Source organism: Anarrhichthys ocellatus, unplaced genomic scaffold, assembly GCF_004355925.1.
Source record: "Anarrhichthys ocellatus isolate YVR2014 unplaced genomic scaffold, GSC_Weel_1.0 scaffold2, whole genome shotgun sequence".
Classification (NCBI taxonomy): Eukaryota; Metazoa; Chordata; class Actinopteri; order Perciformes; family Anarhichadidae; genus Anarrhichthys; species Anarrhichthys ocellatus.
In genome coordinates, this window is record NW_022280032.1 from 14567315 (window position 1) to 14583407 (window position 16093).

The 16093-nt window shown below is 39.8% G+C and overlaps 1 protein-coding gene across 2 annotated transcripts in view; it reads right to left on the reverse strand.

The window, feature by feature from the left end:
- Positions 1–4584: 4584 nt before the first annotated feature.
- lrrc4ca (leucine rich repeat containing 4C, genome duplicate a) overlaps positions 4585–16093 on the reverse strand; it is a 135189-nt gene continuing 123680 nt past the window's right edge. For both annotated transcript variants that reach the window (XM_031862258.1, XM_031862266.1), the window contains one exon: positions 4585–9765. In XM_031862258.1, the coding sequence (XP_031718118.1) occupies positions 7768–9714 (1947 nt within the window). In that variant the 5' untranslated portion in view covers positions 9715–9765 and the 3' untranslated portion in view covers positions 4585–7767. The remainder of the gene's footprint in view (positions 9766–16093) is intronic.

Genomic DNA, 16093 nt, shown 5'->3' on the forward strand with positions numbered 1-16093 from the left:
TACATACTAACATCATTCACAACATAGTTACCCCGAGATCTATGTGACAGAACAAAGATACCACCAGCAAACTTATAATCACCTGATTAGTGACAGGGGTGTATTATAGCTCCCTCGCTGTGACCAGGGCATTGATTTTCACTGCCATACAGATGACATGCAGCTGTGCATTTCCATACCACCCAAAGATGTCAACCCTAAGTGGTTTACTGCATTGATCACATCAACTTGTGAATGTCACAGAAGTCTTGTGAGCTGCACAGAGGAAAGACACCAATTGTTTCTATAGCTGCAATCCAGAAAGAAATGTCCGTCTCTACATTTGGATACAAAGCATGCAGCCTTGAAGCCAATTCTGAGTCTGATGAGTCTTGATGTGCACATAAGAGTTAACATCATCATCACAATTTTAGGAATGTTACCAGAGTACACCATTAGCCCCTCCAAGCAGACTCTGAATGACTACATGCCTTCGTCACCAACAGACTTACTTACTGTAAGACAACTGCAATTTATCCTAAAAGCATCTGCACGATTTACTATTGCCCTAAGATCAGAGGAGCAAAAAGCACACCTGTTGCTTTACTGGCTTATATTCTGACTCCACTGGTTCCCAACGAAGATCACAGCGGATGTGTCAGTACTCACTGGGCATATGAGCTGAGCATTTCACTCACACGGCAGGCACAGCACTATGCTCTATTTTCCTTACACTAGCCCCCAGTTTTTATTACAGTTTATATTATTTTTAGTTTAGAATTTACTGTAAAATATCTATCAGACCAACTCCAAGGACTGTATTTCTTTTACTAATTATATTCCCATTTGTATTGCCTTCATTATCTTTTGATTGGTTTCCTTTTTTATTTTAATTGAAATACACATTTTTTTTCTCTCTCATTTATTGACCCACCTGTAAGTTTTTACATTACAGTCATTTTCCCTGAAAGATGCAATGAATTAAATGTTGATTTGATTAAATCAAGTTAAACAAATCTAAACTAGGTCGTTGGAGTTAAAGGTTAAAGGCAAGAGGTGTCAATCTTAAAGCAATGAGTTTCGTGCATGACTAACTCTTGGCATTCCAAACAGGGTCAGTCAGTGCATCCTATCACAGTTTCCACGGGAACACAGACACAGAGCACTGCAGCAGCCGACGCCGTCTCCAGTGATCGCCCACACAGAACAAAGCCCGGCCATTAACACGGTGTTTTGTGTATTTGTGGGTATATGAGGACAAAGACAGACAGTGGGTCCATGTTTATATGGCTGGTCGTCCACATTTACAGTATGCAGCTGTGTGGTTGTTTTACTGCATTGCTGGTAAGTTCAAACATGGTGAACACACCCCCAGGAAGTGACTCTCCTTATAAGGAGGGGGAGCTCTATGATGGAGAGCGGGGTTTATTTAGATACTGCAGCACTCCTGGAGAGCAGGGGTATGACAGTGGGTGCACTGTGACTCTGCTCTACTCTGTTATCCTCCAAGAGACGTGTCTTGGTTGTAGGACAGAAGCTGCTGTCAGACGTATCCATTGCCTGCCCTGGTCGCAATGTCTTAAGCTACTAAAAAGTTGTTGTGAGGACCTCAGCTTTGCCGGCTATGCTGTCACACTGCCAGTGACACTGTCACACGTCTTATTGTTCTTATGAATTTATTTTAATTTGACGCAAATTCTCAATAATTTTGATCCGATGACTGCAGTGTCATAATACATACACTCTAATTTGAATGCAGTTTTCCCTAATGTCATACCACTGTTAGTGAAAGATTGCTTTTAGATCTACAACAGTGTTTCATATCTGAATCACTCTTTTTACTTCATAATCTGATATGGTTTTGAAAAACATCTCAAATGCAAGCATTGCTTTTTTTTACTGAAAAGTATCTTTTGCAGTTTAATTTGCTCCCAAGTACAATGATGGCTGCTACCTCATGAGACTTGTACTGTGTATAAAAAAAATACAAAAACAAATTACACATGTTTTATTTCACACAAGCTTCAGGTGCTAACTGGCTCTGCAGACTTGCTCACTCACCCCTGTGGAGCAGTAATGACTGAAATGTGTCCTGTATGTACTAGTGAAGTCACAATGAAAGACCCTACAACTGTACAAGCTGTATAAATTGCCATAACATCCACTGTCTTTAAGTGACTTGAAGAGTCAAGTGGGACAGATTGGAATAACCTGCTCACAAACAAGCCTTGTGCCCTCGTTTTTTGATGCGATTCCACCCCTCTTGTCCGAGTCTCACTGCAGTGTTGGATCCTTTACTGCCACGAATTAGAGCTTGCTGCCGGCATCAAGCCTCCAGCATCCACTCCAGATTGCATCCCTCTCATGCCTTATCTGATGATGTAGGCCTGAGAATCCAGGAGTATGGGGCTCTCCCTCTCCTTAAGTGGTGACCATTTCTACAGTGCGTGGGAGAGCTTTGTTGTCATTAAGTGACTGTGATGTCATCAGTCCATAGAGAATACGTAACATCTGATCTGCAAAAACTCCTCATCTGAATTTGTACTAAGATCAGACTCTTTTTCCACATGATATGTTAATGTTATCTTAACCTCATATACTGGTTCAGGATCCAACTTGTAACCTTCGCAGTACATGTTACTTCAGTTATTTCTCCCCGATAATAGAGAACACACTTTTCAATTTGAGCTTGTCTGCCATGATGCAGTACTTGAAGGAAAAGGGCAGTTACTGACCTCAAAAGAGGAACTGTCATCACGGGGCATATGGCTGCTTGAAGTCCCAGGGCAGCAGAGGCTGTGAATCAGGGCACATCATCAAATAAATAAAACATATGAAAATGCCTCTTTTTCTCTCTTTTTCTAGGTTTTGGCATATATGTTTAGAAATCTAGAGCTTGCCTCGGTGTAAAAAACTTACCAGAAAACTTCTAAAACATTCTGGTCTCCTGTGAGATTTGTGCTTTTGGTTTACACACGCTGCCTTATTTCCTATTCAAGGTGATTTTCACTCCAATTATATTTTTGGTGCTAAACTTTCATATGTATCTGTACCTGCTGCTTGGTGACTTTAAAGTTGATTTCATCGTTTTTGAATGTGTTGGACAAACTCAAGTCCTTAGGCTGGATGTCTGACCGTATGTTGAAGGTTGTCAGGAACATACAGCTGCTCAGGATCTGTGCAACATCTTTGCAAAAATATATTTCTTTGCCTTTCCTGCCAGCACTTGCAAGACAGCATCGATAGTCTGCCATTGCTAATAGAGACTACTTTTGCCTTTTGGGTCTGAAAAAGACGAATTCTGACTTTAAGGCAGTAGTTTTGGGAGTGATTTTTGAATATTCTTAAATGAGATTCCTGAATATTTTCACCTCAAGTGCTTGAGTAAAAAACTGCATGACCTGCTAAACTACAGATAGCAAATTACAGGGTTTTATACATGTTTCCCTCTCAAAATAATATCGTACTAAGAGAAAATAAGTTTTTATTTTAAGGTCACATCCCATTGACATATGTTAACTATGTTTGATGTTTGTGTAAGTCACAGTGTTGAATGTATAAGTCTGACAATGATGTGAACAGAGGCAGTAGTATAACTAACTAACTAAATATCTAATTACTCCTCAACCTTTTCACTTATTGTCATACCTTTTCTTCACAATTTTTTAAAACACTAGCATACCGAACACTGTGCTGGAATTAAGCCACTATTAATTTATCTGAGCCTCGGGAGCAGAATAAATAAGAAAATGAAGAGTTTAATGGTGCGTTAGTGAGAAGCCAGTGGAAGAGACCCTGGGCTGTGTTTTAAATAGACTAGAATAAAAACCAACTTGTCATACGCTTGAAAGAGCGGACCAGTTGGCATTATACAATATAATGCAATGTTTCCTCAAAGACAAGACTGCATGCTTGAGTTAACAAAAATGCAAACAAACTATGACTTTTTTTTACTTTTTAGAATGCACTATACAATGACTTTTTTCAACATAAAAACTCCAAACGAAGTACTATCATTATCATTTAAATTAAGTTGTAAGCCAGTCGGAGCACCAAGTTATTTTCATAAAGATAAGAATACAACGAAATATAACAGTGTATTTTCTGTATGTACCAGTAAGTAGGGTACTCTCATTGTAACACCCTGCAATGTCGTTGAAATTGTACGGCTGTATTAATGTGAGCATTGTCACCATGAATCTACATTTTCATGAATACTGATGTAAAACATGACAGCCATGTATTCAAAATATAGATGAATCAAGCCCTCAAAGATCTGTATTTTTTCCCAATTTTGATGATGACTGGACACAGTTAGAAATTAATAATTGTATTCAAATTTGTCAATAATAGTCAGTAGAAATTGAAATGAACAAATTACAGATTTAAAAGAGTTATCATTTTGATAAATATTGACATTACAGATAAGTTAAAAATGTGTGAATTGAGGGGAAAAACACGCTGGTGCAACTGTACTTCAGCTTTGTATCTTGAAATATGAGACTTCTAATACTGTTTTATATATATACTGTATATATATATATATATATATATATATATCACGCCTCTTATGGCACAGGATGAAAGCAAGAACCAGACAATACAGAAAAACAACAAGTTTATTTCACCATATTTTGTGTAACTACAAACTCTGGTCTCTATAATCAATCTCCATATCTTTTAAAGGTCTTGAAAGAATGCTTATATGAAAATCAATCTCTTATTCTTTTACAGCATGTTTCTCTTTTTCAATTTTAGAACAGGTTGTTGGCACATGTAAAATCAAAATGTATTTGTTTTTTTGTTTTATTCTGAAAATTTATTTTTATATAAATCTACCACTAGAACAGCATTCCCTCTCAGAAAAAAAGAATGTGGAAAAAAAAGAATATTGACCAAAAATATTTAGATATCTTACATACATGAGACAGCTTGACTAAAATGCAACAAATTTACCATTTCAATTTTCAGACGATTTACCTCCAACAAAAGGCAAAAAGGGAGAATTGTTACACTCTCTTACGTAAACTGAGTAGAACTGTGGTCATCCCACCACTAGGAACTTAAACACAGACAGATGGCACACACCCATGTCATTCTATGGTTTACAAATGTGCCAAACTCCACAGAAGTGCAATTATGGGATAAATTGTGTAAGGGGGTGACAAAAAAAAGCATGATATCAATCAATTATCTCATTCTGTTTGGACTAAAATGATCTGGGGACAGTGAATTCAAAGTGGATAAATCAATTTACTTAACAACTCCAGAATTATCTTGATTATCAAATTATCCGATATAGATTAATTATTTTATTACATTTCAAAAAAGGGAGCCCAGGTAATATTAGCCTCAGGGGAACGGGGCTTTAGATTATTATCTTGTTGTAAAATTTGATTCTCTATTCATAACCTAGTCATGAGTTACTTGGACTCCTACTGTATCACATTCATTTTCCCTTTTGGACAAATGCTGACACAATAGGTTATGGGAAGCTGCCTATTTGTCTTTTAGGTCACAAATCTGTCTTTTTTGAGAATAAAGCACACACCCCAACTATTGGCTTTTTAAAGGTTGCTGTAAAAGGTTTATTTTTACGTCATTTTGTTCGTCTATATTCTGGAATGTGGGTAGTGAACTCCTGGCAAACTTATATTGAGCTACTCTGCTTTGTTTAAGGAAGTTCAGAGGCTACCTGATGTAGTTTAGAGTGAATTTGATCAGTGTAAGGGCAGGATGTGGGTGATGTAACATGCATATACCTATACGCACAGCTCGTAAGCTTGAAAGTGTTATGTTTTAACCAAATGCTGAAATGTGACTGTTTATAAAAACAGGAGCACACAGGGGTGAAGAGGGGTGAAATCCAACCATTAATCCAAGCTGATCACAGTATCTGAAAAAATGGCAAGTCATATACTTTTCATAGATACACCTTTCAAGTCTATAGAGGAGGAGTGTTAGAAACTATTGTGAATTGTGGGCTTCAAGGTTAGGGGAGTGCATTGTGACTCCAAAGACCGTGCATGGCACTATCTGTAACAGTAGTTTTTAATGAGCCATTCTCCTTTATATATTTCCTTACTGTAACACCTTGATATAATGGAACCACAAAACTGAATAAAGCAAGACAGTGGCCTAACTTTGATACAAATTAACTTGGGGGCATCTATCTAAGTGTTGGATCTGACAAATGTCTGCCTAACCACCGCATTTATGATGCCTGCTGGTTTTTACAGCGGGGACTTTGTTTCCAGGGTATGGCTGCCTGCAGAGCTGTGTTCATCCAAAGCTCATGAGCACATCAATTAAAATGGAAATTGTGTTGTTTCAAAGGGAGAAGGAGAGAAGCAGGTGCAACCCAAACATCTGGTTGATGCCCGATCCCACACATTCACCCCTAAAGCCTCTCGCAGCATAATCCCCAGCGCTCAGGGCCAAGTCCTGTGGTTGGCAGGGGCAGGGTGTGAATCGGGAGTTGCCAGGCACTGCCCATGTGGAAGTGTGGCACACAGATGACAGGCAATGTGCTCAGACAGCTGTATAAAGGGTTTAAGCTCTTTCTTCCGCTCATCAGTCTGCTTCTGACAACACTCAGTCCTACAGTATTGCAGATGAGGTAAGGGGTCCCAGCATGAAAAAGGTGGCTTCAAAGCAATCACCTTCATATGCCACACTACAAAGCCCTATAAGGTAAAAGTGAGGTCATGATACATTGGAAACATTTGGAGTCAGTGGACTTTTGCCATAATTTAAGATCATCTACATTCTTCACAAGACTCTCCTACATTTTCATTCACAATTATGCAGATTCTAAAGTACCCATTAATGCTGCTCCTGTATCATGACCATCAAAATCTAAATTGGTCTTAATGCAATTAATGGAATGTTCTCTATAATAATTAGAAGACATCCCAGAGAAGCTGGTAACTTGAGTCAAAACAAGTGGAGATTAGGGATAACATTTTGCACATACATTAGGAACACAAAAACAAATGTAAGATTTTGTCACAGTTAATCAATAGAATTTAATTTAGCTAAAATGCACTTCTAATACTGAGCCTCTACTTTTACAACAGCAGAACACAGGACATGTTTCCCTCATTTAAGCTCCTCAGTCTTTCGATTGCAAAGCAAAGAGTGCCTAATGTGTATGTGACATATATAATAAAAACAGTGAATTATGATCAAATTCCATCATTGACAGTTCTTTCACTCACTGTGAGATAATGAACATGAATGAAGTGTCCAATTAATCTCAGTTACATATGGTCACGAAGATTTCATCACTCTACCCATAGCTGAAGAAGATCACTAATGTGCTCTAGATTTTTCTGATACATGGGGGAAATAGCTCTGATCCAAAGACTGCAGTTTACCCAGAACAAACAATAATTTGCTTCAGGAGTTTTTCCTCAACAGATGTCTTCAAACTGAGTTTGAAAGCATAAGTAAACCAATCCTGTGAAATGAGAGGAAGGAGCAAAAAAACATGAATTAAATGTTGAAAAAATAATTGCAGAATACAGTTTTTTCTTGATTCAACCACAAGTTTTTTCTTAAATAAATAACTTCTGTTTTGTAAAGACACTTTTTGAAACAGTAGACATACCCTAATTCCCAAAGTCATTGAATAAACATCACCGGCCACTGAATTGCCAGACACACAAGTCTGTTTCTCCATGTCTGAGCCATAGTTCTCACAACCAATTATCTGTTTTGTCCTGTCAGTAATGTCTTCATGTAATTCCATCAGTTTGATGTCTCATTTAAAAAAAAAAAAAAAAATTAGATTTGGGTCTCTTGTACATTGTCTTTTGAGCTGGCCCGGATTAACAAAGGTTCGTGCGCTGAACTGTGTATGGAGTTGATAGTGGAGGCATGGTTGTATGCAGTCTTATAGGCGTTGTAGTGGTTGAGGTGCTCATGCTCAAGAGGAGGCAGGGTCAGGTGGCCTTCCATGCCCGGGCCTCCTGTCACACAGTCCTCGTCGACATTGATGATCTCAATGGTGCGTGTAGGTGCGTGGTGGTTCTGCTGGTGGTGCTGTTTGCGCATCTTGTAGAAGATGATCAGCATGACTGCTGCCATGAGTGTGATTGCAACAAAGCAGCCAATGATGATCTTAGTTGTCTTCATGACCTCATCCAAGCCGTTCAGTGAGCCCTCTCCACCCAGCTCTGTGACGGGGATTGTGTAAGTCTTCTCTGTGGCGCGAGTGTAGAGCGGAGTCCGGACTGTTGTGGTAGTTGTAGAGGTGGGTGAAACAGACTCCCATGCACCAGCAGAAGGTGTGGGGCCCACCTTCTGTTGCACAGCAGTGGTGAAGGCTTCATTATGTGGCGATTCTATGGTCTCCACCGTCACTGTGGTGAAGTAGCTGAAGCTGCTGTTCTCTGTAGAGGACACATTGAGCGTGGCAGATGCTGTTGTGTTTCCTGCAGAATTACTTACGATACATGTGTATGTGCCTGTGTCCTGCATGGTAACATTGGTGAAGTTCAGAGTGCCATCATTCAGCACAGAGATTCTGATCTTGTAAGCACCGTGTGTCATGACGGAACCATTGGGTGTAATCCAGCTTACCGAGGTCAAGGAGCTGGCTCTGCATTTCAACTCTGCAGCACTTCCTTCTGTCACATTTAGGTCTGCAGGAGGCTCCACAATAACAGGAGCATAACAGTGAAAGTAGTTCTGGTCCAGCTCGCCAATATATCGTCCTTTATGGTGCATTGGGGAGCTGCAGCGGGCACAGCAGCTGGTGTTAGCTGGTACCATCTCCTTTAGCCACCAGCTAAGCCAGAGGATATCACAGTTACAATTCCACGGGTTGTGGTGCAAGTGCACCCTTTCCAGGTGATGTAGAGGAGTGAAGAGATCATGGGGCAAAAGGGTAAGGTTGTTATGGGCTAGATTGAGCTCCACTAGAGACTGCAGATCATCAAAAGAGTTCCTTTCAATGATCTGGATCTGGGCATGCATCATCCATAGCTTCTGCAAATGGATGAGCCCCTTAAAAGAGCCAGGTCGGATAACAGCTAGCTGGTTCCCCGACATCTCCAGTTCATCCAGCTTCAGCAGGGGAATAAGATTGGGAATTTCCTTCAGATTGCACATTCCCAGATTTAGGTAGCGCAGATTACTCAGCCCTTCAAAGGCCCCCTCAGATATGTAGGAGAGCCGTTTGAGCTCCCCAAGGTCCAACCGGCGTAATGAGGGCACTCTGTTGAAAGCATAAGAGGGAATGCTCTCTATGGGGTTATTTCTCAGCCAAAGCTCCTTTAGTTTGGACAGGTACTCAAATGCCCCGTTTGGAATAGTGGTGAGGCGGTTATCGAAAAGCTCCAAGGTATTGAGGCTGGCCAGTCCATTGAAGGCCCCCAGCTCAATTTTGCGTATGTGGTTTTTGCTCAGCTGCAGGATCTCCAGATGTCTTAGGTGCTTGAAGCTGTCCACCTTTATGACCTGAATTAGATTTTCTTGCAGATTCAGGTAGCGGGTGTTGGTAGAGATGCCATCAGGGACATCCCGCAGGCCTCGCCGGGTGCAGATGACTTTGCTGAACTGGTTACTACAGGAGCAGGCAGAGGGGCATGTCTGAGCACGTACCAGCCCTGCCACCACCAGCAGCTGGAGGGCCAGAAGCAGCACAAAAAAAGGGTCGGACAAGGCCCGGTTCCACCTAGGACCTCGCATCATCTGCTGCTGCTGAGAGGAGGTCATCTTGTTTAACATTCATAATTCATTGACTGGTTTTGCACTCTTTGGAATGAGGATTTGGGCTCGCTGGAATGAAATGAGAGAGAGAAGAGATACATTAGATAATTGACCATTGTTAGATACTCATATGTCACTTCCAATCATTAGCACTGAAATAGTTAACATAGCAAATTTGAAATCCCAAAAAGTCAAATTTGAAAGTTTGTATATCTGTTGCAGCCACAAATAATCACATGCACACACACACACACACACACACACACACATACACACACACACACACACACACACACACACACACACACACACACACACTTGCAACTGTGATAGAGTGCCTTATATTCATCTGTGTTTCTGGGTACACTGTCCTCCATGCACTCTCAATCTCAGTCACGTCACATAAAATAAAATCACAATGAATATGCTGACTCGAGAGACATAAATAATAAGGAAGCTTGCCACCCACCAGTCCTTCGAGTCGAGAAATCTGGGAATGTCTGATTACAACTCTCGGTTCCTCAAAGGCATGTACTGTATGTGACTGGAATGTCGAACAAGAAAGTCAAAATAGTACTGGGGAATTTGTTTGTGTAACTCTTTATGTATTACACCAGAGGAAACTGTGGAAATACAAACAATGTATTCTTTGATTAAGATTTACTGTGTGCAAGAGAGATGATGTATGGAGTGTGACTAAATAATGGTGTTTATTTAATTGATTCAGGGTATTCTATCTTCCTGTTTTGTACTTGCTAATGCCAGTATTATTCAAAGTTGCTCATGTTTTTTGGTTGCACATAATGGTTAAAATGGACTAGTTATACATTATTGAGATGGTGCATTATTGCTTTTGGCTTTGCGTAGAGAAAGCCAAAATGAATTGGTTTCTAGAGCACATTTGTAGAGGGGTTCAAGTATTAGATATCATTACATTACAGTCATTTAGCAGACGCTTTTATCCAAAGCGACTTACAATTCAGAGTCTATCACATTTCTACACCATAGGCACAGCTACGGGAGCAATTTTGGGGTTAAGTGTCTTGCTCAAGGACACATCGACATGCAACTAGCACAGCCGGAGCTGTGTCGGAGGTTTGAACCGCTGACCCTCTGATTGAAAGATGGCCCTGCTATCCACTTAGCCACGTCGGGCTAGATCAAAATCTAGTCCGACTAGAAATCCATTAAGCGATAGCTTGTTACCACTAACATGCTAATTATATTAGCTTCAGTGTTCAGGTATGACAGCCCTGTGTGACTTTATAAATAGACTGAACAGTATAGAATATTTATAGTGAATGCTGTGATGGGCATGCCAACTGAAGATCATCACTACAGTGCATTAGCTGTCACAACAACGTTGTGCTTGTCGTAAAGCTGACAAAATTCATTCCGACATTATTTCTCATCATTGCCATAGAAAGATTGATTTTGTTTGCTCTACTAAGTGAAAAACAGGGAAACACGGGTCGGAAGTGACTCACAGAGTCAACACAGATAAAGAGAAACATTTATAGCGCCTCTAATCTACCTGACCTGAATGCTTTTAAGTGTGGGAGGAAACTGGAGCATGTTCAGAAAATCAATGTGAACATGAAGAAAAAATGTAAACTTTATACCTGCAGTGAAAGGAAAGGAATGTGTTTTGGAGCTACAAATAGCATCAGTAAATCTGTTTGACTGTCACACAAGTACGTTTTAATCTAGAAACAAAGTAATCATATGAGATCTAAGAGACCAGGGTTCTTCTGATATGTATTTGATTAATAAAGTAAAACAGCTGTCAATAATATATAATACAAAATAAACATTGTTATTCATTGTCTCTGTGTTAACTGTCACAACACTGTGGGTTTAGAACACATAATAACAAAATTATAAAATTCAAAAAAGGTTTATGACATTTAAAAAAAGATAATTGCTGCTCTAAATAGAACAGAATACGTTTTCACTGTTGATCTTTAAAATTCTGCAAATGAAGACATCCGTGAACATGAGACACCTCAAAGGTGAATTGAAAACATTAAGGGACTGTTAAGTGGACACACACACACACACACACACACAGAGTGTGTAACAGCATTAGCATGACAGCTGATTTCTGAACAGAATTAAACAAATCAAATACATGAGCTGTTGTGGGATCACAGTATGCTTCTGCTTCTATACAGTATGTTCAACACAGCCTAATCTACAACAGACGTCTCTTCACTTAAGAATGAGCAGGCTATTACTGTAACTACTGATTAATTGCTTGATTACTGACTCCATTTATTCTTCAATTACAAAATTTGAATTTCAAGTAGCAAAAGCCTGAGGGTGGAGAAAGAATGTGTTTCCATGCAGGGGTCCAGGCAAATTTGACAGGGATCAGACACCAGACTGATAATCACATGTCTTCATCGCATTTTTTATTTGTTAGGAATGAAAGCCTTGCACTAAACAATTGACTATGGTACAATCCAGGGTACAGGGATTTGTTGCTTCCATCCTCTACTGACCCTCTCAGAAGTGAATTATAATAAAAGTGAAAAAACTCACTTATTATTCTGACAAGTACAATGCTTTTTCAAGGTAATATTCCCTCATTATTATGACCAACTACAAAACTCGATACACAGTTTGGATTTGTGAATAACTATTCCTCAGAAAAGGAATCCCTGTATCTCATCCCACTATTTACTCATCCTCCTTTTCAAGAGATGAAACCTCAAAATGAGAAACAATAAATCAGCAATCCAAATTATGGCAGCAGAATAGATGAAGTTGATTTACAAAGCAAAACAATGCATCCTCACACCGACAATGAAAGCAGCAAAATTGGATTTACGTAGCACAGTGAAGGAATTACATTAAAAGAGATAAGGAAAATGAGATTAAGAAAAGAATGCATTTTCAAATTTTGTCCGAACAGATTATGAACTGTCTCCTTGTCTGGTAGAGAACACAAAAGCATGACCCAGATTAGCAATTGACAATTGAAGAGCAAGATCTGCAACATTTCTGAATTAATTTCTGGTTTATGAAACGGAAACGATTCACACTGAATCCAACTATACAAATAAACTCTGTATGCGCCTATACTGCAGCATAGATGAGAAAAAAGGATTACATCTTAAACATGTCTTATCAAAAGGTGCAATGATGTAAATTCACATGATTCACATTCTATTACAGTAATCAGGAGCTACCATTCACATTACATTATGAAACATTAGTAATTGACTATATGGTAGCAAAGATTACCTTCAATTTAGCAACCCAGATAAAACCGAGCATACTCCTGTTTAGAGTACTCTATTTTCAGTCTCAGCTAGTGTTAATTGATGCTTAGCTAACGCTAGCTCTGTAGTGCACAGCTATGTTTTTTTGTGGGTGAAGGTCTGGGTGCTGTGGAATATAAAGTTAGTGATTGTTAGGGGTATTCCTGTTGACTATCTAAAAGCAAGTGGCTGCAGTCATAAATCACATATAACGGCTTGTGTTGCATTGACTGTCGCCACTCCCCATCAGCATGAACTGATTCTCACTACCATTTGAGGCGGCTACCTGTGCCAATAAGTGTAACTTGCTCCACTGACCAGCACTATTGTCTTTTCCCCTCTAGAAAGGACACTGACAGGAGGCCGATGTAGCTATTATAGAAGAAAAAATATGGGCGGCGTGCTGGTATTCATACTAACTCCAGTAAAGCGAACACACCTGCAACAAAGCAGGGATCATTTCATTGGTCAACATTGGTTTTGACATGGTTATCGCACAAACAAATCCAAGAGCAAAGGAGAAATCAGAGAGCAGATGTTTCACCAACACACAAAAGCAGCCCGAGTGTGAGGAGAAGAGCTGAAGCTGGAAAGCAGAAAATCTGTGCAAGCATCAGCAACCAGCTCTTCACTCCTTTTCCCAAAAACCCTCCCTTAGCATCTGCCCCCGGGCCACTTAAAGGTAACCAATGGAAAATAACTTTGCCAGCCATAGAAACAAGATACTCATCTCTTTCCTTGACACAACTAATCAATACTGCATAAATACAGTGGCTGTCTTATTGATATTGGTCAGCTATCCTTCTCATCCAGAGTACGGACTTACTGTGTACAATGGCCACACTTCTAACAGAGTTGAATCTAACATCATATAACGGATACATGTTTTGATTCCTTCCTAAGGAACAGAGTCTCACATTTGATATTCTGTAAATCATAAATATAATCCAAGCTGCAAGCAGCGGTGTATGGGCCCTCGCATCCTCTCGCACGCCGGGGGTATTGGACGCGGCCATAAATATCTGCGACCATCAGACAGCGCGCCCACAAGTTAGACGTATTTTTAATGCGTGGAGTGCGTGATGTTGGAAATCATGTAGTGCACATATTCCACTAGTTTCTATATCCACTATGTGGCGCTAAAGAACACGCACAAACATGCATTATGTTGCTCTACATCAAGTGCAGACCTCATCATGTAAATCGGATTCCGTTTGTCACATAACGCTGACTTCCTGTTGCCAGTAAGTGGCACTATGACTATGAGTGAAAATTGGCTTGTAGACATCCTCAGGCCATGACTGTTATCAAGCATGGCAAGTTTGGGACAGATTTGAGCAAGTCCAGTGGAGTTACATCAGCTTGTTGTTTAATGGTGAATCACGTAAAATGGCCACCACGCCACGGCTACGCCATTCCATCGAACATAAAGGTCTTTAGATTGTACCGAGTCAATTTGAAGTGGATTTGACCCGAGGAGGAGTTCGTTAAAATATAGCGACTAGAAATCAAGGGAAAATGAACACAAAAATCGAAATGGCCAACTTCCTGTTAATTTTAGAGCATGGTCCCAGACACTTTTTTGAAGTCTTTATGTGATACATGTTCCTACCAAATTTCATACATGTAGGTCAAATGTAGCGCTGGGGCTGCATTGTTGAATATTTGTAGGGGGCGCTATCAAGGCAATTTGAAACGGTCAAGCCAAAATAAATATTTATTTCCATCACCTATGACACCTGTGCAAAGTTCCTGAGCTTGTTGAGCATCCTAAGTCACAGAAAAATAAGCTTCCTTTTTTATGGTGAATGACGCATTGCCAAAGCAACAGCATTTAACGACAACTCACAATATTCATGATGAAGCGTAATTTTGTTTTGCCAGTAGGTGGTGCTATGACTTTGTGAAAATGTTGGCATGGAAATGTGCTGATGCCTGGACCAGCATCATGCATAAGAAGTTTGGGGCAGATTGAATAAAGTACCTTGGAGTTACAAGAACTTCCTCTTTCATGGCGAACAGCATGAAATGGGCACCACGTAAAATCAAGGTCGCTCAATGGCAGTAGACCATTTTACCAACTTTTCATCATTAATGTCTTTAGATCATTCTGACCAAGTTTGAAGTCAATCCCATGAATTCTGTGGGAGGAATTCGTTAAACGCCTGAAAACAATGAAAATTGACAAAAAAGGCCAAAATGGCCAAACTACTGTATCACTCCCTAGTGGTTGAATGGAATGAAAATGTTAGGCTACATAACAGTATGCGATTTGCACATATGCAACAAATTTTGCAAGTATAGGTTAAATGGTTTTGAAGTTATCAGTATTGAAAAACAACGCCACGCCCTATTAAGTTCATTGGTCCATATCTTCTAAACAAAATGAAATATCAAAAAGCTAGATCCAATACTGATCCACAGCAAATGTAGTAGCAATAAGACCCAGCATGCTGGAGGAATTTTACAAAAATGTGTTTTTCACAAAATTCAAAATGTCGGAAAGGTTTGGAAGGCAGAGCTTAAGGGTCCAAGAGGCTTTTTGTAGACCTCATTCTGTTGCATGTGTGTGTAACATTTCAAGTTAATCGGACATACGGGATGAGGGGGCAAAATTTTAGGGGGCGCTAGCGAGCAATTTGCCTATCAGGCGAGCAATGCCTGATAGGCATGTCAACTTTGGTGAGTTTTCGGATATGATAAAGCCCCCCAAAAGGCGATTCATTGGAGAGAACAATAACAATAATTCCTACAGTTTCAATAGGGTCCTCGCAGCCCGAAGTTGTCGGTGCTCGGGCCCTAATAAATGATATCAATGTGTCTATTTTAGAAAATAAATATGAAAATATCTAATCCTTTTTCACAGAAACAACGAGACACTTTGACACTTAAGAAACCATATAACCTACCATATATAACCATACCAATCTACAGGTAACTGAGAACATACCTTTTAACAATTTTTATCTGTATAAAGTCAGCTGGTCTTATGTCTATGATTAGACTATCTGCATTAGGGGGGAACTGCATGTTATTACCTAAAGGCACTGACCCTATGGCATACCATCATTTCAAAAGTAGTGGACATCTATTCAGCTAGTGATGTGTGCCTCTACACTATTTATATTTGT